The 26,374-nt window shown below is 31.8% G+C and overlaps 1 protein-coding gene across 1 annotated transcript in view; it reads right to left on the reverse strand.

Moving 5' to 3' along the window:
* Positions 1-225: 225 nt before the first annotated feature.
* Positions 226-26,374, reverse strand: part of LOC133662928 (chemokine-like protein TAFA-2) — a 48,464-nt gene continuing 22,315 nt past the window's right edge. Inside the window, exons 2-5 of the mRNA XM_062067131.1 lie at positions 26,039-26,194; positions 11,993-12,117; positions 8,134-8,190; positions 226-369 (exon numbers count right to left, since the gene is read on the reverse strand). Coding sequence (XP_061923115.1) covers positions 8,161-8,190; positions 11,993-12,117; positions 26,039-26,194 — 311 coding nt within the window. The 3' untranslated portion in view covers positions 226-369; positions 8,134-8,160. The remainder of the gene's footprint in view (positions 370-8,133; positions 8,191-11,992; positions 12,118-26,038; positions 26,195-26,374) is intronic.

Here is a 26,374-nt window from a genome sequence, read left to right on the forward strand (position 1 = left end):
GAAAAGAAGCAGAAAAGTGATATTTCCCAAGCTGCTCGACAATGTTGTGAAGATGACGTCACTGAAGTCCCGCCTCCAAAGGCGTGTTCTTCTCCGACGTGGTCCACGTGGAAAAGGGGAACATGTCGCCTTCCAGACAGTTTTCTTTTAAAAAATATGCTACTCTGCTACATCTTTTCCTGGCTTCATCCGCGTCAAGGACGGACACGCCTGGAGATCTGGCACGCGGCGGCAAAGTTCCGGCGTGAAGACGGACGGGTGTCCAGAAGAAGGAGCGTGGTCTATGTCCAAGGATCTGGGGTGTGTTGCAGTCCAGAAGAAAAGAAGTCTCTATATTTACAGGAAAGTCCTCTTCTCTCTTGGAATCACCTGGGAGGGGAAAAAACAAACACCTGTTTAAAATAAATAAATACATTTTTTTTTAAAAGGGCGACCACAGTAGGCATGGTTGTATTTTTGCTGCATTCTTGTGAGTATCCTGCGTGGGACCGAAGCATTAAGTCAGGGGTGTCCAATATGTTTTACTTGGGGTAAAAAAAATTGGTTGAGGGCCTACATATATATATATATATATATATATATATATATATATATATATATATATATATATATATATATATATATATATATATATATATATATATATATATATATATATTAGGGATGTCTGATTTTTGCCGATATCCGATATTCTGATATTGTCTAACTCTTTAATTACCGATATCAACCGATACCGATATATACAGTCGTGGAATCAACACATTATTATGTCTGATTTGGACAACCAGGTATGGTGAAGATAAGGTCCTTTTTTTTAGAAATTAATAAAGTAAAATAAGATAAATAAATTAAAAACATTTTCTTGAATAAAAAAGAAAGTACAACAATATAAAAACAGTTACATAGAAACTAGTAATGAATGAAAATGAGCAAAATGAAGTGTTAAAGGTTAGTACTATTAGTGGACCAGCAGCACGCACAATCATGTGTGCTTACGGACTGTATCCCTTGCAGACTGTATTGATATATATTGATATATAATGTATTAAGCAGAATATTAATAACAGAAAGAAACAACCCTTTTGTGTGAATTAGTGTGAATGGGGGAGTTTTTTTGGGTTGGTGCACTAATTGTAAGTGTATCTTGTGTTTTTTATGTTGATTTAATAAAAAAAAAAAATATTAAAAAAGATTTTAAAAAAACGATACCGATAATTAAAAAAAACAGATACCGATAATTTCCGATATTAAATTTTAAAGCACATCTCTAATATATATATATATATATATATATATATATATATATATATATATATATATATATATATATATATATATATATATATATATATATATATATATATATATATATATATATATATATATATATATATATATATATATATGTTTATATATATATATATATATATATATATATATATATATATATATATATATATATATATATATATATGTGTGTGTGTGTATAAACATATATGTGTGTGTATATATATATATATGTATATAAATATATATATATATATAAATATATATATATATATATATATATATATATATATATATATATATATATATATATATATATATATATACATATATATATATATATATACTGTATATGTATTTATATATATGTATATATATATATGTGTGTGTGTATATATACATATATGCGTGTGTATATACATATATATATATATATGAATATATATATATATATATATATATATATATATATATATATATATATATATATATATATATATGTATATATATATATATATATATATATATATATATATATATATATATATATATATATGTATATATATATATATATATATATATATATTTTGGGTTGCAACTAACGATTAATTTGATAATCGATTAATCTGTCGATTATTACTTCGATTAATCGATTAATAATCGGATAAAAGAGACAAACTAAATTTCTATCCTATCCAGTATTTTATTGGAAAAAAAACAGCATACTGGCACCATACTTATTTTGATTGTTTCTCAGCTTTTTGTAAATGTTGCAGTTTATAAATAAAGGTTTATTAAAAAAAAAAAAAAATTTAAATAAATAAAAAATTAATTAAAAAATAAAAAAAAATGCACATGCGCATAGCATAGATCCAACGAATCGATGACTAAATTAATCGGCAACTATTTTAATTAGGGATGTCCGATAATGGCTTTTTGCCGATATCCGATATTCCGGTATTGTCCAACTCTTTAATTAACGATACCGATATCAACCGATACCGATGTCAACCGATATATACAGTCGTGGAATTAACACATTATTATGTCTAATTTGGACAACCAGGTATAGTGAAGATAAGGTACTTTTTAAAAAAAATTATAAAATAAAATAAGATAAATAAATTAAAAACATTTTCTTGAATAAAAAAGAAAGTAAAACAATATAAAAACAGTTACATAGAAACTAGTAATTAATGAAAATTAGTAACATTAACCGTTAAAGGTTAGTACTATTAGTGGACCAGCAGCACGCACAATCATGTGTGCTTACGGACTGTATCCCTTGCAGACTGTATTGATATATATTGATATACAATGTAGGAACCAGAATATTAATAACAGAAAGAAACAACCCTTTTGTGTGAATGAGGAGGGAGGTTTTTTGGGTTGGTGCATTAATTGTAAGTGTATCTTGTGTTTTTTATGTTGATTTAATTACAAAAAAAACAAACCAAAAAAACGATACCGATAATAAAAAAAAAACGATACCAATAATTTCCGATATTATATTTTAACGCATTTATCGGCCGATAATATCGGCAGGCCGATATTATCGGACATCCCTAATTTTAATAATCGATTTTAATCGATTTAATCGATTAGTTGTTGCAGCCCTAATATATATATATATATATATATATATATATATATATATATATATATATATATATATATATATATATATATATATATATATATATATATATATATATATATATATATATATATATATATATACATAAGTAAGGCTGCAGTAGTTTATGGAAGAGACAATATATAAGTAAGGCTGCAGTAGTTTATGGAGAAGACAATATATAAGTAATGCTGCAGTAGTTTATGGAAAAGACAATATATAAGTGAGGCTGCAGTAGTTTATGGAAGAGACAATATATATATTGTCTTTTCCATAAACTACTGCAGCCTCACTTATATATAAAGTAAGGCTGCAGTAGTTTAGGCTGTAAAACTATCACTTTTCATTGAGTGTCCGCAGGCCCATAAAAGAAGACTTTGCTGCATTAAATGTTCTTTTTTTTTTTTTTTTTAGGAAGTGATGGACATCACAAGTGTGTGATTAACTGGGCAATAATGTGAGAGCAATTAGCCGCAGAGGAAGCAGCAGGAATTCTTCTTCACAGCTTCGTCTAAAATGAAAGTAAAAATACAAAAAGGGTGTTGCAGCCACCTGATTGGTGTCTGACGGGTGCTAATTTATCAGGTGAAGATTGTTCTCCACCTTGGTGTGAAGTGAGAAAAAAAAAGTCAGCAGGTGTGTCAGGTTTCGTCCGCACAGACATCACTTTATGACAATAGGGCTGATTTTAAAGCTGAAGGCAGGATGATTGGAAACTGTGAAGGTGCACAGTCATCCAAACACATCAATAATTGGGTTTATAGATGTATATTACTGACAGCAAGTGGAATAGTTACCCCAAGAATCCATTCTGAATTGAATCGTTACCCCAACAATTGATTCTGAGTCAAATTGTTCCCCCTAAGAATCGAATCGAATAATTGGTTCTAAATCGAATCAATACCTTCAAGAATCGATTCTGAATCGGATTGTTCCCCCTAAGAATCGAATCGTTACCCCCAAGAATTGATTCTGAATCGAATCATTAGCTTCAAGAATTGAATCGTTACCCCAAAGAATCAAATCTGAATAGAATCGTTACCCCAAGAATGTTCCCCCTAAGAATCAAATCGTATCCCCGAATAATTGATTCTAAATCGCAATCATTACCTTTAAGAATCTAATCGTTACCTTCAAGAATTAATTCTGAATCGAATATACACCCCAAGAATTGATTGAGTCAAATTGTTCCCCCTAAGAATCATATCGTTACCCACAAGAATTGATTCTGGATTGAATCATTAGCTTCAGGAATTGAATCGTTACCCCAAAGAATACATTCTGAATCAAATCGTTACCCCAAGAATCGATTCTGAATCAAATTGTTCCCCCTAAGAATCGAATCGTTACCCCAAGAATCGATTCTGAATCAAATTGTTCCCCCTAAGAATCATATCGTTACCCACAAGAATTGATTCTGGATTGAATCATTAGCTTCAGGAATTGAATCGTTACCCCAAAGAATAAATTCTGAATCAAATCGTTACCCCAAGAATCGATTCTGAATCAAATTGTTCCCCCTAAGAATCGAATCGTTACCCCAAGAATCGATTCTGAATCAAATTGTTCCCCCTAAGAATCGAATCGTTACCCCGAATAATTGATTCTAAATCGAATCAGTACCTTCAAGAATCTAATCATTACCCCCAAGACTCGATTCTGAATTGAATCGTTACCCCAAGAATTGATTCTGAGTCAAAATGTTCCCTCTAAGAATCGAATAGTTACCCTGAATAATTGTTTCTAAATCGAATCAGTACCTTTAAGAATCTAATCATTACCCCCAAGAATCAATTCTGAATCGAATTGTTCCCCCTAAGAATCGAATTGTTACCCCAAGAATTGATTCTGAATCAAATTGTTCCCCCTAGGAATCGAATCGTAAACCCCGAAAAATCGATTCTACATCGCAATCATTACCTTCAAGAATCTAATCGTTACCCCCAAGAATCAATACTGAATCTGATCATTACTCCCAAGAATCGATTCTGAATCGAATTGTTCCCCCTAAAAATGTAATCGTAAACCCCGAAGAATTGATTCTAAATCGCAATCATTACCTTCAAGAATATAATCGTTACCCCCAAGAATCAATACTGAATCTGATCATTACTCCCAAGAATCGATTCTGAATCGAATTGTTCCCCCTAAAAATTTAATCGTAAACCCCGAAGAATTGATTCTAAATCGCAATCATTACCTTCAAGAATCTAATCGTTACCTCCAAGAATCAATTCTGAATTGAATCTTTACACCAAGACTCGATTCTGAATCAAATCGTTACCCCTAAGAATCGAATCGATACCTTCAAGAATCTAATCGTTACCTCCAAGAATGAATTCTGAATTAAATCTTTACACCAAGGATCGATTCTGAATTGAATTGTTCCCCCTAAGAATCAAATCGTTACCCACAATAATTGATTCAGAATGGAATGATTAGCTTCAAGAATTGAATCGTTACCCCAAAAAATCAATTCTGAATCGGATCGTTACCCCAAGAATAAAATCTAAATCAAATCGTTATCCCAAGAATTTAATCTGAATCTAATCGTTATTCCCAAGGATCGAATCGTTCCCTCTAAGAATCGAATCGTTACCCTGAGAAATTGATTCAGAATCGAATGATTAGCTTCAAGAATTGAATCGTTACTTTAAAGAATCAATTCTGAATCGAATCGTTACCCCAAGAATAAAATCTAAATCAAATCGTTATCCCAAGAATTTAATCTGAATCTAATCGTTATTCCCAAGGATCGAATCGTTCCCACTAAGAATCAAATCGTTACCCTGAGGAATTGATTCTGAATCGAATCTTTACCTTCAAAAATCTAATCGTTACCCCCAAGAATCAATTCTGAATCGAATTGTTACCCCAAGAATTGATTCTGAATCAAATCGTTCCCCCTAAGAATAGAATCGTAAACCCCGAAGAATTGATTCTGAATTGAATAATTACCTTTAAATATCGAATTGTTACCTCCAAGAATAAATTCTGAATCGAAACGTTACCCCAAGAATCGATTCTGAATCCAATCTTTCCCTCTAAGAATCGAATCGTTACCCCGAGGAACCGATTCTGAATAGAATCCTTACCTTCAAAAATCTAATAATTACCCCCAAGAATCAATTCTGAATCAAATTGTTCCCCCTAAGAATAGATTCTGCATCAAATCGTTCCCTCTAAGAACCGAATCGTTACCTTCAAGAATCGAATGTAAATCGAAACATAACCCCCAAGAATCAATTCTGAATCAAATTTTTACCCTTAGAATCGATTCTGAATCGAATCGTTCCCCGTAAGAATCGAAAAGTTAGCCCGAAGAATTGCTTCTGAATCAAATCATTATCTTCAAGAATCGAATCTAAATCAACTCATATACCCAAGAATCAAATCTAAATTGAATTGTTAACCCAAGAAACAAATCTCAATTGAATCGTTAACCCAAGCATTGAATCTAAATCCAATTGTTCCCCCAAGAATTGATTCTGAATCAAAGCGGGTCCCCCAAGAATCAAATCTAAATCAAATCGTTACCCCCAGGCATTGATTCTTGCTTAGTCATCTCTGGACTTAAGATGTCTGGAAGGACTAAAAACACCAATAATTTTGTTTATAGATGTATATTACAACTCCTGACAAGAAGTCGAATAGTTACCCCAAGAATCGATTCCGAATCGAATCATTACGCCAAGAATTTATTGTGAATCGAATTGTGACTCCAATAATCGATTCTGAATTTTTGCGCTTACTTACTTACTTACTGACTTAATTACTTACTTGCTTACTTACTTACTTACTTACTGGCACAAATGGTGGAAAAGTGTATTACAACTAAGTACCACCGCTGAAAAAACAGATATATTACATTCTAGGGGGCGCTGGTGGACCAACACTGGAATTGTATACATACATACATATATATATATATATATATATATATATATATATATATATATATATATATATATATATATATATATATATATATATATATATATATATATATATATATATATATATATATATATATATATATATATATATATATATATATATATATGTATATAATATATATATATATATATATATATATATATATATATATATATATATATATATATATATATATATATATATATATATATACATATATATATATATATATATATGTATACATATATATATATTTATGTATGTATACATATATATATATATATATATTTATGTATGTATATATATATATATATATATATATATATATATATATATATATATATATATATATATATATATATATATATATATATATGTATACATATATATATATTTATGTATGTATACATATATATATATATATATATATATTTATGTATGTATATATATATATATATATATTTATGTATATATATATATATATATATATATATATATATATATATATATGCATTATTTTCACCGACCGGCTTATAGCCGAGGTTACTGTGGTTTATCCGTTAGACAGTGCTCAATACCGGGGTATATATATATGTTTATATGTATATTTTTATATATATATATATATATATATATATATATATATATATATATATATATATATATATATATATATATAATTATAATATATTTATATTTATTCATATGTAAATAATCAATTTTGAATGGATTCATTATTCCCAAATTAAGTAATATATTTTTATTTCTTACTTATGCATGGTCTTCATTTTTAATAAGTACTTTAAAATTAAGTACTTTAAAATTGTATTTAAAGAAAAATATACCCAACATTCAAAAACACTTAAATGTCATAAAATATATATATTTTCATTATCCTCATTATTTAATCCATCCATCCATCCATTTCCTACCGCTTATTCCTTTTGGGGTGGCGGGGGGCGCTGGAGCCTATCTCAGCTATAATCATCATACTATAATTGACTAAAAATCAAATAATATATTTCCAATCGTATTATTTGTATCTATTATGTATATATGTATTACCTACACAAACTGAAGCCAAAGAAAGTCAAAGTTAACTTTAACTTAAGTCTTCCATATGTTATTTTGATATGAAGACTTCATTATTCCACCACTTCTTTAGTTGTCTGACAGCGTCAACGCTTTTATTCAAACGTGTGGGAAACGTTCTGCCAGAGTCCATATTTAGCATCAAGCATACGGTCGTTGAAAGACAAATGAAAAAGTATCACCTGTACTCCCCCGTGAAGGACGTGATGTTACCAAAGTTGCTCCCGATCTGCAGAAATCTACAGGAAGAAGAGAAAAATGTGGTTCATTTAGTCGACATGATAGTCAGTGGGATGTAACATTCATGCGTCACGACGTAAAAAATAAACCCATCTCCCATTTTGAGGTCCAGACAAGTGGATAATAAAGTATACGGGTCATCATAACAATGCTGAAAGATACGGGTGTCACCTTGCTACCTTAAAAGCAGGTCATCGGAACGAGTGATCGACTCGTTACCCCGAAGAATTGGTTCTAAATCGAATCTTTACCTCCAAGAATCTAATCTAAATCGAATCGTTAACCCCAACAATCAATTCTGAATCGAATCGTTACTCTAAGAATTGATTCTGAATTGAATCGTTACCCCAAGAATCGACTCTGAATCGAATAGTCACCCCAAGAATCGATTCTTAATCGAATCCTTATTCCCGAGAATTGTATCAAATCTAATGTAATATAAACATTTATCAGCGTTGTTTGTCTATTTTATGGAGGAATGTAGTTCATTATTGAACTGGCACCCAATATTATTAATGAGGTATTGATTTTGAATCGAGAATCGGTTTGAATCGAGAATCAATTCTGAATCAAATTGCTGCCTCCAAGAATTGAATCTGAATCGCATTGTTATCTTCAAGAATCAAATCAAAATCGAATCGTTGACCCCAAGAATCGATTCTGAATTGAATCGTTATCCCAAGAATCTAATCTGAATCTAATCGTTATTCCGAAGAATCGACGCGTTACCCCAAGAATCAAATCTAAATAGAATCGTTGACCCCAAGAATCGATTCTGATTCAAATTGTTACCCCCAAGAATAGAATCTAAATTGAATTGTTAACCCAATAAATTAATCTGAATTGAATCGTTATCTCCAAGAATAGAATCTAAAACAATTTGTTGCCACCAAGAATCGAATATAAATCGAATCGTTATCCCCAAGAATCGAATGGTTACCCCAAGAATACAATCTAAATCGAATCGTTATCCCAATAATCAAATCTGAATCTAATCTTTACCCCCAAAAATGTAATCTAAATTGAATTGTTAACCCAATAAATTAATCTGAATTGAATCGTTATCCCCAAGAATAGAATCTAAAACAAATTTTTGCCCCCAAGAATCGAATCTACATCAATCTGTTTCCCCAAGAATCGAATCTAAATCGAATTGTTCCCCCTAGAATCAAATCTAAATCGAATCGTTCCCTCAAGAACCGAATCTGAATCTAATCGTTATTCCGATTAATCGAATCGTTACCCCAAAAATCTAATCTAAATCGAATCATTGACCCCAAGAATCAATTCTGAATCAAATCGTTACCCCCAAGAATTGAGTCTAAATCGAATCGTTAACCCAAGAAACAAATCTGAATTGAATCGCTATCCCCAAGAATGGAATCTAAGACAAATTTTTGCCCCGAAGAATTGAATCTAAATCGAATCGTTACCCCAAGAATCGATACTGAATCGAATCTTTATTCCTAAGAATCGAATCGTTACCCTAAGAATTGAATCTAAATTGAATTGTTATCCCCAAGAATCGAATTGTTGCCCCAAGTATAAAATCTAAATTAAATCGTTATCCCGAGAATCAAATCTGATTCTAATTGTTATTCCCAAGGATCGAATCGTTACCCCAAGAATAAACTCTAAATCGAATCGTTTTCCCAAGAATCGAATCTGAATCTAGTCGGGGTTTTTTTTTACCAAGGATTGAATCGTTACCCCAAGAATAAACTCTAAATCGAATCGTGATCCCAATAATCGAATCTGAATCTAATCGTTATTCCCAAGGATCGAATTATTACCGCAAGAATAAACTCCAAATGGAATGGTTACCCCCAAGAATCGAATGGTTACCCCAAGAATAAAATCTAAATCGAATCGTAATCCCAAAAATCGAATCCGAATCTAATCGCTATTCCGAAGAATCGAATCGTTACCCCAAGAATCAAATCTAAATTTAATCGTTATCCCAATAATCGAATCTGAATCGAATCGTTATTCCCAAAGATCGAATCGTTACCCCAAGTATAAAATCTAAATCGTATCGTTGACCCCAAGAATTTAATCTAAATTGAATTGTTAACCCAATAAATTAATCTGAATTGGATCGTTATCCCGAAGAATAGAATATAAAACACATTTTTGCCCGAAGAATCAAATTTAAATCGAATCATTACCCCAAGAATAAAATCTAAATCAAATCGTTATCCCAAGAATCGAATCTGAATCTAATCGTTATTCCCAAGGATCGAATCGTTACCCCAAGAATAAAATCTAAATCGAATCGTTGACAACCAAGAATCGATTGTGAATCGAATCGTTACCCCCAAGAATTGAATCTAACTTGAATTGTTATCCCAAGAATCAATACTGGACCTAATCTTTATTCCTAAGAATCAAATCGTTACCCTAAGAATTGAATCTAAATTGAATTGTTAACCCCAAGAATCGAATTGTTGCCCCAAGAATAAAATCTAAATCAAATCGTTATCCCGAGAATCGAATCTGATTCTAATCGTTATTCCCAAGGATCGAATCGTTACCCCAAGTATAAACTCTAAATCGAATCGTTTTCCCAAGAATAGAATCTGAATCTAATCGTTATTCCCAAGGATCGAATCGTTACCCCAAGAATAAACTCTAGATCGAATCGTGATCCCAAGAATCGGATCTGAATCTAATCGTTATTCCCAAGGATCAAATGGTTACCGCAAGAATAAACTCCAAATCCAATCGTTACCCCCAAGAATCGAATGGTTACCCCAAGAATAAAATGTAAATCGAATCGTTATCCCAAAAATCGAATCCGAATCTAATCGCTATTCCGAAGAATCGAATCGTTACCCCAAAAATCTAATCTAAATCGAATCGTTATCCCAATAATCGAATCTGAATCTAATCGTTATTCCCAAGGATCGAATTGTTACCCCAAGTATACAATCTAAATAGAATCGTTGACCCCAAAAATTGAATCTAAATTGAATTGTTAACCCAATAAATTAATCTGAATTGAATCGTTATCCCGAAAAATAGAATCTAAAACAAATTTTTACCCCAAGAATCGAATTTAAATCGAATCATTACCCCAAGAATAAAATCTAAATCAAATCGTTACCCCAAGAATCGAATCTGAATCTAATCGTTATTCCCAAGGATCGAATCGTTACCCAAAGAATAACATCTAAATCGAATCGTTGACAACCAAGAATCGATTGTGAATGGAATCGTTACCCCCAAGAATTGAATTTAACTTAAATTGTTAACCCAATAAATGAATCTGAATTGAATCGTCATCCCCAAGAATAGAATCTACAACAAATTTTTGCCCCCAAGAATCGAATCTAAATCGATCCGTTTCCCCAAGAATCGAATCTAAATTGACTCGTTCTCCCAAGAATTGATTGTGAATGGAATCATTACCTCCAAGAATGGAAGATAAAAATGTGGTTAATTTGGTCAGCATGATAGTCAGTGGGATGTAACATTTGTTACCACTTTGAGGTTCAGACAAGTAAGTCCCTGGTCGATAGGTGCAGGCTCCAGGCTGCAGGTGTTAAATAATGAAGTACACAGTCTACGGGTCATCATAACAACGCTGAAGGATACGGGTGTCGCCTTGCCACCTTAAAAGCAGGTCATCGGAGCGACTGATTGGCTGCTCAAAGTGCTAAGGAGACATGGCAGCTTATCGATCGGAAGCCCCCGGGGGCCCCCTCCGCTAACATTAGCTCTTCTTCACACCCGGCACGGGCCCCTGGGATAAATACAAGAGACGCTTGTAGACTTTGAGGGTCCGGCCCCGAACGTCACCTTGGTGGTCTTGATCTTGTTGCCCGTGGCGCAGCTCCAGCCCTTCAGGTCGGGGAGAACTTTGCATTCTTCTCCGTGGAGGCACGGCTGCATCTGACACCACCACTTCTGGGCCACGATGGAGGCTGCAACACACACCGGAGACATGGACACTTACCCACCAAGTACAGGAGGGGCCTCTAAATAATCCACCTTCCCATGGATCGCCATTCTTTTTTACTAAATTCAATAATGAATTTAAAAAAAAATAATTTTGTTTTGTATTTATTTATTTTTTTAAATTCGATGTGTTTTGTAATATAGTAGATGTAGATGATTTATATCCAATGTACACATTTACTTTAGAAAAGAAAAGTGTTGGATACTTCTCTTGTTGTCTTATTTGTATTTGACTTTATTAAATGTTTGGGAGAATTTTATCAAACTAATCCAGTTTTCTTTTAATGTTAGCCCCAAGAATCGAATTGGAATCGAATAGTTACCCCAAGAATCGATTCTGAATCGAATCGTTACCCCAAAGAATTGATTCTGAATCAAATTGTTACATTCAAGAATCTAATTTTAATGGAATCGTTACCCCCAAGAATCGATTCTGAATCGAATCGTTACCCCAAAGAATTGATTCTGAATCAAATTGTTACATCCAAGAATCTAATTTTAATGGAATCGTTACCCCCAAGAATCGATTCTGAATTGAATCATTACCCCAAAGAATTGATTCTGAATCAAATTGTTACATCCAAGAATCACATTTTAATGGAACCGTTACCCCCAAGAATCAATTCTGAATCAAATTGTTACCCCAATAATCAATTCTGAATCGAATAGTTACCCCTTAGAATCAATTCTGAATCGAATCGTTACCCCAAGAATCGATTCTGAATCAAATTGTTATCCCAAATATCGTTTCTGAATTGAGTCGTTACCCCCGAAAATCGAATCGTTTCCCCAAACAATTGATTCTGAATGAAATTGTTACATCCAAGAATCAAATTCTAATCATCGAATCGTTACCCCCAAGAATCAATTCTGAATTGAATCGTTACCCCAAGAATCGATTCTGAATCGAATAGTTACCCCTTAGAATCAATTCTGAATCGAATTGTTACCCCAAGAATCGATTCTGAGTCGAATCGTTACCCCAAATATCGTTTCTGAATTGAGTCGTTACCCCCGAAAATCAAATCGTTACCTCAAACAATTAATTCTGAACCAAATTGTTACATCCAAGAATCAAATTTTAATCGAATCGTTACCCCAAAGAATAAATTCTGAATCAAATCGTTACCCCAAGAATCGATTCTGAATCGAATCATTACCCCAAAGAATTGATTCTGAATCAAATTGTTACATCCAAGAATCAAATTTTAATCGAATCGTTACCCCCAAGAATCAATTCTGAATCAAATTGTTACCCCCAAAAGTATATATATATATATATATATATATATTTTTTTTAAATTAATTTTGTATACATTTTGTATAAAATTTTCAGCTTCTGCACTGAAAGCGTTATCTCTATATATATATATATATATATATATATATATATATATATATACATACATATATATATATATACATATATATACATATATATATATATATATATATATATATATATATATATATATATATATATATATATATATATATATATATACAGTATATATATATATATATATATATATATATATATATATATATATATATATATATATATATATATATATAAACAGTATATATATATATATATATATATGTATATATATATATATATATATATATATATATATATATATATATATATATATATATATATATATATATATATATATATATATATATATATATATACATATATATATACATATATACATATATATATATATATATATATATATATATATATATATATATATACATACATATATATATATATATATATATATATACATATATATATATATATATATATATATATATATATATATATATATATATATATATATATATATATATATATATATATATATATGTGAAAATGTTATACAAAATGTATACAAAATGAATTTAAAAAATTACACAAAAATTATTTGGAGGACATTTTGCTTTTTTTTAATAAAAAAAACCCCAAAATGTTACACACATTATTCATCAAAACTTAGTCTCAATTTTGTGTTATAAGTGACAAGTTATTTTTCTTAGTTATTATTATCAAAATGTCAGCATTTGTTCCAATATGAGGGAAGTCCTGTTTTTGGGGTTATCTGGCGAACTTCCTGTTTTATGTTGAAAGTCTAATCTTCCTCTCGTTTCAGGCCACTTCCTTTTCCTGCTGTCTGATGTCTCTCCTGATTACCTGATCGTGCCCACCTGTGTCACCCTCCTTCGTCTTGTTGTGTGATGGTGTACCTCCAGACTATATGGTGTGATGGTGTACCTCCAGACTATATGGTGTGATGGTGTACCTCCAGCCGTCTTCCACAGCCTTGTCCAGGTTAAGTATTGCCTCGCTTTATTCCTTCATTTCTTTGTACCCTCTGAAGAAGAGTCAATTTGACTTGCTAAAGTTTTTTGGTCAGGTTTTTTTTAGCGAGTTTCAAAGTGCTCTGCCTTCTTTTTTTGGACACCACTGTAAAAAAAAAAAAAAAAAAAAAAAGGTCTCCATTTACTAAATATATATATATATATATATATATATATATATATATATATATATATATATATATATATATATATATATATATATATATATATATATATATATATAGTGTATATATATATATATATATACACAGTATATATATATATATATATATACAGTATGTATATATATATATATATATATATATATATATATATATATATATATATATATATATATATATATATATATATATATATAATTTACGGAGACCACTTTCATATTTTTTTACAGTGGTGTCCAAAGTGTGGCAAGGGGGCCATTTGTGGACCAATGCTCCAGTTTTGTTGGCCCACAACATATTGACGAAAAAAACAAAAAGTGTAAAAATGTAAAAAATAAAAAAATACATTGACAATATTTAATGTTTTTAGGAAAAAAGCTGATATTTTGAAAATAACTAGAAATAAAAAAAAGTGTCACTTAACACAAAGTTGAGACTGTTTTGATGATGTGTGTAGCACTTTTCTTTTTTTATTAAAAGAAAATCTAAATGTCCTCCAAATACTTTTTGTGTTAATTTAATTGTGTGTACATTTTTGTATTACATTTTCAGCTTCTTTACTAAAAGCCTTATCAATATTTGTCCAAATGATCAATATACATGTAAAAAAAAACAACAACATATATTTATTTTTTAATTTTATTTTATTTTATTTATTTATTTATTTATTTATTTTTTAATTCTGCACCAAAAGCCTTATCAATATTTGTCAAAATTATCAATATATATGTATTTTTTTTTTAAAATAAACACATTATATAAATATATATGTATATATATATATATATATATATATATATATATATATATATATATATATATATATATATATATATATAATAAAAATAATATATATATTTAATTTTTTTAATGTATTTTATATATATTTTTTATTTTTATTTTTACATATTGATAATTTTGACATATATATTGATAATTTTGACAAATATTGATAAGCCTTATCAATATTTGTCAAAATTATCAATATATATGTAATTTTTTTTAAAATAAATACATTATATATATATATATATATATATATATATATATATATATATATATATATATATATATATATATATATATATACATATAATAAAAATAATATGTACATATTTAATTTTTTTAATGTATTTTATATATATTTTTATTTTTTATTTTTACATATTGATCATTTTGACATATATATTGATAATTTTGACAAATATTGATAAGCCTTATCAATATTTGTCAAAATTATCAATATATATATGTAAAAAAAAAAAAAATGTATATATATATATAAAATAAATTTAAAAAATAATATATATATATATATGTTTTTTTACATATATATTGATAATTTTGACAAATATTGATAAGACATATCAATATTTTTTTTAATTTATCAATATATATGTCAAAATTATCAATATGTAAAAATAAAAAAATAAAAAATAATTATATATATATATATATATATATATATTTTTTTTTTACATATATATTGATAATTTTGACAAATATTGATAAGGCATTCAGTGCAGAATAACACCATCCTTTGTTTCGCCCTGGCTTTTTAAATTGTTTGACTTTTTACATTTGAACTCACACATTAGGTATATTTGCACCAAGTATCGCAGCAGTATCGCCGATACCATCCCGAGTGTTACTCGATATCGCCGAGAAAATCAGTGGTATGGCACGTCACCATTATCCTGTAAGAGTGAATGTAGCGCAGTGGTCATTATCCTCATTAGCACATTAGCATTATCGCAGCTTGCTGGTGATTTTAAGACAGTAAATTGATACTCCACTCACTTTCTAGTTCATACATCAGCGGCGTGCTGGAGGTCAGTGGCGGGCAGATGGCGGCGCCGATGAACAACAACAAAAGCAGGCAGGTTTCTTGTTAAAGGCTAACTGGGCGACGCACGCGCGATACGTTTCAGTTAGGACTTAATGGCGCCCACGTTTGGAAACATCTGGAAGCGAGCTGTTGATTCATTTGTTGTGGCGGCGGCTCGTTAGAGATCTGACTTTCACCTTGGACTGGCTCGTTAGCCAGGCGACAACAGCGTGGTGTAGCGAGAGGCTTTGGAACCGTGTTTTGGTTGATGCATGTTCAACGACTTCTTCAAAATGATGGCGTTATTTGCCACTTTCTTCCTGCGCTTTGAACCCGGCGGCTTGTAAAACGGTGCTGCAAATTTGTAGATTAAATAGAAAGAGTTTAAAATAAAACACATACCGGTAGCTCGGTTGGTAGAGCGGCGGTGCCAGCAACTTGAGGGTTCCAGGTTCAATCCATTACAACACTTGACTGTCCAACAGTCCTATTAGGAGTGTGAACCTTTGGGCCCCGGACGCTTCGATTCCATTCCGATTCCCGGGTTGGCGATGCGATTCAGAATCGATTCTCGGTGTAATTTTTGGTACAATAATTCCAATGAAACTTTATTTTCAAAACAGATTATAGGTTAGAAAAGCTCATTCTGGTTGCATGGAGATGGCCCTAAAAAATTTTTTTTTAAATAAATATATAAAAATAATAATAATAATAATACTAATAAAAAAAAAAAAATCCAATACATTTTTATTTGTTGTTGTTGTTGTTTTTAAATCAATTTTAGAAAGTTATAGCATTAGCTCCTAGCTAAAGAGCGACCTGACTTTGTCCAAGCGCGGGAAGAGGGTATTCACACAGAATTAAAGAAATAAATCATCAAAAACAGGACCTGGCTAGGCAATTGGACTACTATTCTGCACCGTACCCAAGCAGAACGAGTCTCACGCCAGCCAAAAACATCAGAGCAATATCTTTATATATATTGTTGGAAGCAGATCAGAATCATATCCACATTTAAGTGTTACTTCTTTCTAAACTCCTATAGTCATATAAAGAATAGCTAGTATTCTTCCTTCTTTTGAGGTCTGATAGTAAGGTGTCGGCCTTCTAGATTGGAATGTGTCAGAGTAGAGATAACTCGGAGTAGTCTAAACAACGGGAGTGGGGGCGAGGGACAGAGAGAGGATCACGGGACTTCCGTGGGTTTGGGAGAGACCGATCTGGACCGGGCGAGGGAACGCTGGTGTACTAGATTGGTCTCACGTTTGTCCTCTAAGCTTGGAGAATAAACCACAAAATACCAACTTCTGCCTGGTGATTGAATATAAACATCAGCTTATTGCCATAAAAAGAATCTGGGAGAGACTAGCAATTTTAATTCCCCATTGGAGGAATGCTGGTCAATGCAACAATTTATATATATGGAGAAGCTGCTGATTGGAGAAGCTGCTGATTGTGTGTTTGACTGAAAAAGTCCACTCTCCAACGTAAACACTGTCCATTTTTATTACATCACTTCACAAAACTACTGTAGTTGTAAAACATAAACAAAAAAATAAAACAAGTATTACATTTTATTATGTATATTTTTTTAAATGTAAAGTTTGTTTTTATTTAAAATTGTGCTGTTTTTTTGGGGAAAGCACAGCTTAAAATGACATTTTTTCAATGGAAGCTATTGTTTTTGACATGCAAGGAGCTCCGTCTAATTTGCTGCGAGTTTACAATAAACATCTTTACTATTAACTGCCAACCCTAGTAGATTGTGGATTTACCATTCATTGTCAACGGGGAGAAAATTCCGGGCAAAACGGGAATTTTGGGAAAAGGAAAACATGTTTTGAGTTTGATATATGTGAAGAGTAGTATCATCAGTAGTATCATCAGTAGTATGTGTGGGTGGTTGAAAAGTGGGAATCAGTTAAAAATATGGTGCAACTTTATGAGACTTTAGAGCATTGTGCGACAATGAATATGTCCATTCATTTAAAAGGGAATTTCCTGGAAATTTAGGAATTTCGGGAAAACCGGGAATTGTTGAAAATATTGATACTGGCACAATTGTCCTGGACGGTATGAATGGGTTGGTGTTGGAATTTTTGGAATCGGTTGAAAAATGTTGACGTAGTAACAGTTTAAATTGAGAATGGGTATTTCGGAATTCCTGGAATTTTGTGAAAACCCGGAAATTCTACAAAAAAAATAAATAAAATAGGAGCATTTGTTTTCCCAACTAAGAGGAATGCATTGAAGGTGGAATGGTCAAAAACGGTTAAAAGATGTGGACTGTGAGGACTTTCCAGGATAAAGTGACCATAGGGCTTTGGAAAAGCGGGAATTTTTTTGAACTTGGAAAATGGTAGTTTGATTGTCCAAGGTGAGATGAGCGTGTGGAACGGTTGGAATCGGGTGAGAAATGTGGGGAATTGTGCAAGTTTTCCAAGAATTTCCAGGAATTCCCAGTTTTCCTCTTCCTGAAAAGTTTCCACAGTCCACATTTATCAACCATTTTTGGCCATTCCACCTTCAACACATTCCTCTTAGTTGGGACAACAAATGCCCTTTCTGTTTTCCCGAAATTCCAGGAATTTTGAAATGCCAAATAAAATTCAAACTGTTACTATGTCAACATTTTCAACCGTTTCAAAAAATTCCAACACCATTCATATCATCTAGGACAACTGTTGTATTACCTATGTTTTCCAAAATTCCCCTTTTTCACAAAAAAATTCCAGGAAATTCCCATTCAAATGAATGGACGTTTTTTTACCTGATCCTATTTCAACCACCCACACACACTACTCTTCACTTATGTCAAACACAAAACATGTTTTCCCTTTCCTAAAATTCCCGGTTTTCCCGGTATTTTTCTCCCCCTTGACAATGAATGGTAAATATACAATTTACTTCATATCCCACATTTCTCATCCAATTTGAACCGTTCCACCGACCTCACACTAATCTCAACTTGGACAATCAAACACTATTTTACCAAATTCAAACAATTTCCAGGAATTCCCAGTTTTTCAAAGCCCCATGTTGACCTTTTCCTGAAAAGTTTTCACAGTTCACATTTTTTAACCGGTTTTGGCCATTCCACCTTCAAAACATTCCTCTTACTTAGGACAACAAATGCTCTTTTTATTTATTTTTTATTTCCGGTTTTCCCGAAATTCCAGGAATTCTGAAATGCCAATTACAATTGTAACTGTTATTATGTCAACATTTTCAACTGTTTCAAAAAATTTCAACACCAACCCATTCATATCATCTAGGAAAACTGTTGTATTACCTATTTTTTCAAAAATTCCCGTTTTTCCAGATATTCTCAAATTTCCAGGAAATTCCCATTCAAATGAATGGACATATTCATAGTTCGACAATACATTGCTCAACCGTTGAAAAAAATTCCAACACCAACTCATTCATATCATCTAGGACAACTGTTGTATTACCTATGTTTTCAAAAAAATTCCAGTTGCCCCCCAAATTTCCAGGAAATTCCCATTCAAATGAATGGACATATTCATAGTTCGACAATACATTGTTCAACCGTTTCAAAAAATTCCAACACCAACTCATTCATATCATCTAGGACAACTGTTGTATAACCTATGTTTTCAAAAAAATTCCAGTTGCCCCCTAAATTTCCAGGAAATTCCCATTCAAATGAATGGACATATTCATAGTTCTACAATGCCCATAATTATCAACATTTTGCCCCATTTTTTTACTTGATTCCATTTCAACCACCCACACGCACTACTCTTCACTTATGTCAAACACAAAACATGTTTTCCCTTTCCTAAAATTCCCGGTTTTCCCGGTATTTTTCTCCCCATTGACAATGAATGGTAAATATACAATTTACTTCATATCCCACATTTCTCATCTGATTTGAACCGTTCCACCGACCACACACTCATCTCAATTTGGACAATCAAAATACCACTGTACCAAGTTCCAAAAATGTCCAGGAATTCCCAATTTTCCAAAGCCCTTTTTTGACCTCTTCCTGAAAAGTTTTCACAGTCCACATTTTTCATCTGTTTTTGACCATTTCACCTTCAAAACATTCCTCTTAGTTGGGAAAACAAATGCTCCTTATTATTATTATTTTTGTTTGATTTCCGGTTTTCCCGAAATTCCAGGAATTCTGAAATACCAATTAAAATTCAAACTGTTACTACGTCAACATTTTTGCAACCGTTTCAAAAAATTCCAAAACCAACTCATTCATACCATCTAGGACAACTGTTGTATTACCTATGTTTTCAAAAAAATCCAGTTTACCCCCAAATTTCCAGGAAATTTCCATTCAAATGAATGGACGTATTCATAGTTCTACAATGCCCAGAGTTCTAAAAATTTTGCGCCATCTTTTACCTGATTCCGACCTTTCAACCATCCACCCACACTACTCTTCATCAATTTCCCCAAATTCCCCATTTTCCTGGATTTTTTCTCCCCCTTGACAATGAATGGTAAATATACAATCTACTACACATCCCACATTTCTCATCCGATTTGAACCGTCCCACCGACCACACACTCATCTCAACTTGGACAATCAAACTACCATTTTACCAAATTCCAAAAATTTCCAGGAATTCCCAATTTTCCAAAGCCCAAAAACCATTTTTGATCATTTCACCTTCAAAACATTCCTCTTAGTTGGGACAACAAATGCTTCTTATTTTTAAATTTACGGTTTTCCCGAAATTCCAGGAATTCTGAAATACCAATTAAAATTCAAACTGTTACTACGTCAAAATTTTTTGCAACCGTTTCCAAAACTTCCAAAACCAACTCATTCATACCATCTAGGACAACTGTTGTGTTACCTATGTTTTCAAAAAAAATCCAGTTTCCCCCCAAATTTCCAGGAAATTTCCATTCAAATGAATGGACGTATTCATAGTTCTACAATGCCTAGAGTTCTCAAAATTTTGCGCCATCTTTTACCTGATTCCGACCTTTCAACCATCCACCCACACTACTCTTCATCAATTTCCCCAAATTCCCCATTTTCCTGGAATTTTTCTCCCCCTTGACAATGAATGGTAAATATACAACCTACTACACATCCCACATTTCTCATCCGATTTGAACCGTCCCACCGACCACACACTCATCTCAACTTGGACAATCAAACTACCATTTTACCAAATTCCAAAAATTTCCAGGAATTCCCAATTTTCCAAAGCCCAAAAACCATTTTTGGTCATTTCACCTTCAAAACATTCCTCTTAGTTGGGACAACAAGTGCTTCTTATTTTTAAATTTCCGGTTTTCCCGAAATTCCAGGAATTCTGAAATACCAATTAAAATTCAAACTGTTACTACGTCAACATTTTTGCAACCGTTTCAAAAAATTCCAAAACCAACTCATTCATACCATCTAGGACAACTGTTGTGTTACCTATGTTTTCAAAAAAAATCCAGTTTCCCCCCAAATTTCCAGGAAATTTCCATTCAAATGAATGGACGTATTCATAGTTCTACAATGCCCAGAGTTCTCAAAATTTTGCGCCATCTTTTACCTGATTCCGACCTTTCAACCATCCACCCACACTACTCTTCATCAATTTCCCCAAATTCCCCATTTTCCTGGAATTTTTCTCCCCCTTGACAATGAATGGTAAATATACAATCTACTACATATCCCACATTTCTCATCGGATTTGAACCGTTCCAACGTCCACACCCTCCACTCACCCTGGACATTCAAGCATTTCAGTTCTAGTCACGCGTACCGGGATTGCAAATTCTCGCTGAATACTTAGGCCTACTACGCTACTGTATTTTCATTGATGGTCATTACAAGTGTTTTTCTGAGGTGGCACTCTGTAAAAAAACAGTTTGAGAAGCGCCTACATCAAATCCATGCGAGAAGTTCCCTGGGATGTGACGACTTATCAAAGGGCTTCGGTTTCAAGCGCCAAGCGCAGCCGAAGGTGATCCCATCTTGGCGGGCAAAGAGAAGCATAATTAAAAGGTTAAGTGCTGGTCATTTCTGCCCAGAACACCCACGGAGCGTTTAACTGTGGCCGGCGTCTCTCATTTGCAGAAAATGTCAATAGGAAAATGTCAGCGAATAGGTCAAGCACAATTGGATCCGGACTTTAGGCAGGAAAGCCGCGCCTTTCCACCAAAGCCGAGGCGGCGCCCGTGCTGGGCCCGAGGTGGCACACATTAGCGCGTTAAAAGCGGCGCCTTGGGTCATCAAAGGAAAAGCATCAGACGCTTCTTACTTTCAACATATTGTGTGAAAACACTTCCAGTTGGCTTATCTACGCAATTTGATTGAGTTTAATTGTGTCAGGAAGTGGAGAGGATTGGAAGTTAACTTTCAGTTTTGATCGCAGCCAAATCGTAACATGTTGTTTTTATTAAGAAAAATATTCTAAACATGGATTTGATTGCAGGCATTTTTTACAGAGTAAATATCAGGGCCAGGAATGTTCGGGCACCTAACGATTCAATCTGATTCTGATTCTGATTCCTTGGGTGACGATTCCAATAAGAGTCGATTCTTGATTTAAACCGGTTCCTTATTTGGTTTAATAATTATTTAATAATACTTAATAATAATTATTAAGTAAGTTAAGTTGCAGGGAGTTGGCCTAAAATAGACTTTTTATAAATGTATTCTTGTAAAAAAAATAAAAATAATAATAATAATATTAATTTCAGTTTTTAGGTTTTTTTAAATTGATTTTTCAAAATGAAGAAAGGCGATTCTGATGTGGATTTATTTTTTCATGCACCGCTGGTAAATAGTTTTTTGTTTTTTTAAATGATTCAAACTATCCTGAAACCTGGAAAAATCACATTTGTTGTCCATCGGGCTTCCTCAAATTTGAGTTAATTTATAAAAGATAGTAATCCATTAATCGATGCAGCATTACTATCTTTTATAAATTCACTCAAATTTGAGGAAGCCCGATTTTTAACAGAGTAAATATCAGGGCCGGGAATGTTCGGGCACCTAATGATTCAATCTGATTCCGATTCTGATTCCTTGGGTGACGATTCCAAAAAGAGTCGATTCTGTGTTCAACACGATTCTTGATCTAAACCCATTCTTTATTTGGTTGAATAATTATTAATAAACTTTTTCAAAACAGGGTACAGGTTAGTAAGTAAGTTAAGTTGCAGAAAGATGGCCTAAAATCAACTTTTTTATAAATGTATTATTTATTTATTATTAAATGTTTCAGTTTTTAGGGTTTTTTTTAATCGATTTTAGGAATCGCGATCTGATGTGGATGTATTTTTTCCTGCACCGCTGGTAAATATAGTTTTTTTTTTAAATAATTCAAACTATCATGAAACCTGGGAAAATCGCATTTGTTGTCCATCGGGCTTCCCCGGAATTTTAAATACACTGACGTAGTTTCCACACGGCTGATTCAATTGAGCGCACATGAGAGCGGTGGCGTATGTGTGAAAGAAAATATTTATGAAATGTGATTTGTGTGAATGATGTCTGTCTCTCTGGTGGCCCTGTGGTGAGTTACCACAGGGCCACCAGGTACCCCACCTTCCGCCCGAATGCAGCTGAGATAGGCTCCAGCACCCCCCGTGACCCTAAAAGGGACAAGCGGTAGAAAATGGATGGATGGATGAATGTTTAAAAATGTATTAAACTATTTGTTAAATATTTGTATTTATTTATCTGAAACTGTTTTTATTTGTGATTTCTATGTTGATGATGTGCATTTATATTTAAAAAAAAAAAAAATTATATATATAAAATATTTGTTTATTTCCTGTATTTTCCCTAAATTGCGAAATTGTGTTTTATCCAATTACTCGATCGATCGAACAAATTAATTGATTGATTATTCGGATTAAATAATCAATAGCTGCGGTCCTATGAGATCATGGATGGATTTCAATGTTTTTGTTTATTTATTTAAAAATGTATTAAACAATTTTTTTATGTATTTTTATTTATTTATCTGATTTCAATGTTTTCATTTATTTGATGAAAAATGCATTAAACTATTTTTAAAATGTTATTTATGTGATTTTAATGTTTTTATTAATGTATTTAAAAAATTATTAAACTGTTTTTTATTTGTGATTTCTATGTTGATGATGGGCTTTTTTTTTTTTTTTTAATTATAAAAATTATATATATAAAATATATGGCTTATTTTAACTATTTTCCCTAAAGTGCGAAATTGTGTTTTATCCAATGACTCGATCAATCGAACAAATTAATTGATTGAATATTCGGATTAAATAACCGATAGCTGCGCTCCTATGAGATCATGGATGGATTTCAATGTTTTTATTTATTTATTTGAAAATGTATTAAACAATTGTTTATATTTTTTATTTATTCATATAATTTCAATGTTTTCATTTCTTTATTTAAAAAGGCATTCAACAATTTAAATGTGTTTTTATTAATGTGATTTAATTTATTTTTTTATTTATTTAAAAATGTATTAAACTATTTTTTATGTATTTTTATTTATTTATCGGATTTCAATGTTTGTATTTATTTAAAAATGCATTCAACTATTTTTTTTAAATATGTTTTTATTTATGTGATTTTAATGTTTTAATTTATTTATTTAAAAATGTATTCAACTGTTTTTTTACATATTTTTATTTATTTATCTGATTTCAATGTTTTCATTTATTTATTTTAAAATGCATTCAACTATTTTTTAATATGTTTTTATTTATGTGATTTTAATGTTTTAATTTATTTATATAAAAAAATTATCAAACTATTTTTTAAAATTGTTTGTGATTTTAATGTTTTTATTTATTTAAAAAATTAAACTATTTTTAAAAATTGTTTTTATTTATGTGATTTCTATGTTGATGATGTGCATTTATTTAAAACGAAAATTATAAAAATTATATATATAAAATATTTGTTTATTTCAACTTTTTTCCCTAAAGTGCAAAATTGTGTTTTATCCAATTACTCGATCAATCGAACAAATTAATTGATTGATTATTCGGATTAAATAATCGATAGCTGCGGTCCAATGAGATCATAAGCATCTCATTTTAGCATTAAAACAGAAACATATATATCAGGGTTTCCCTGACATGTAATATATTGCTGCTCCCCACCACGGCAAAATAAAAGCCGGCACGCCCTAAAAATTATATTTAAAAAAATAATAATAATTTAACTAATATATTATATACTATATGTATAATTTCCAACAGCTAAAGCTATAAATAGTAATTATAGATCAAGCATTTATGGATTTTTTTGGCATAATCCTTTTAACTAAATAAAGTACAGTAAAATATAACATAAGGGAACAATAGAAACTGTGGTAGACCAGAGAATCACTTCGTTAAATATCCAAACACAGTGTTACTGTTCAAACCGTGGCCAAAAATATTGAATATACTTGTTGAATAAAACCGTTTTTAACGACTACTTGGGCCTGCTACGCTACTGTAATTCAATGTCTGTCTTCATGGTGGTGCTTGGAGAGCCGGTGGGGGAAAAAAAGAGTGTACCGTCGACACAGGAAGGCGCCGCCCTGGTGGTGCCGGCCACTTGTCCCGGGAAACAGGAGCACTTGACGGTCTGCGAGCGCTCCTCGATCTTGTTCCGGTTGCAGCAGCGGTGCAGCGCCACCACCTCGCAGGTGCCCGTGGGAACGTGCTGCGGTGCTGGGGAAGAAGAAGAAGAAGACAAAGGGAGGAATCAGCGGGCTAAATGATTACTCGTGGCCTCGGATTGATTCCCGTCTCTTGGTTTATTACGCTCTCATCTGGCTGGGCGTTAATACTCACTAAAGGAGACGCCGCATCTCCTAGAAACCACTCTTCTTCTACAAGGACTGATTTTCT

The sequence above is a fragment of the Entelurus aequoreus genome, linkage group LG12 (assembly GCF_033978785.1).
Source record: "Entelurus aequoreus isolate RoL-2023_Sb linkage group LG12, RoL_Eaeq_v1.1, whole genome shotgun sequence".
NCBI lineage: Eukaryota > Metazoa > Chordata > Actinopteri > Syngnathiformes > Syngnathidae > Entelurus > Entelurus aequoreus.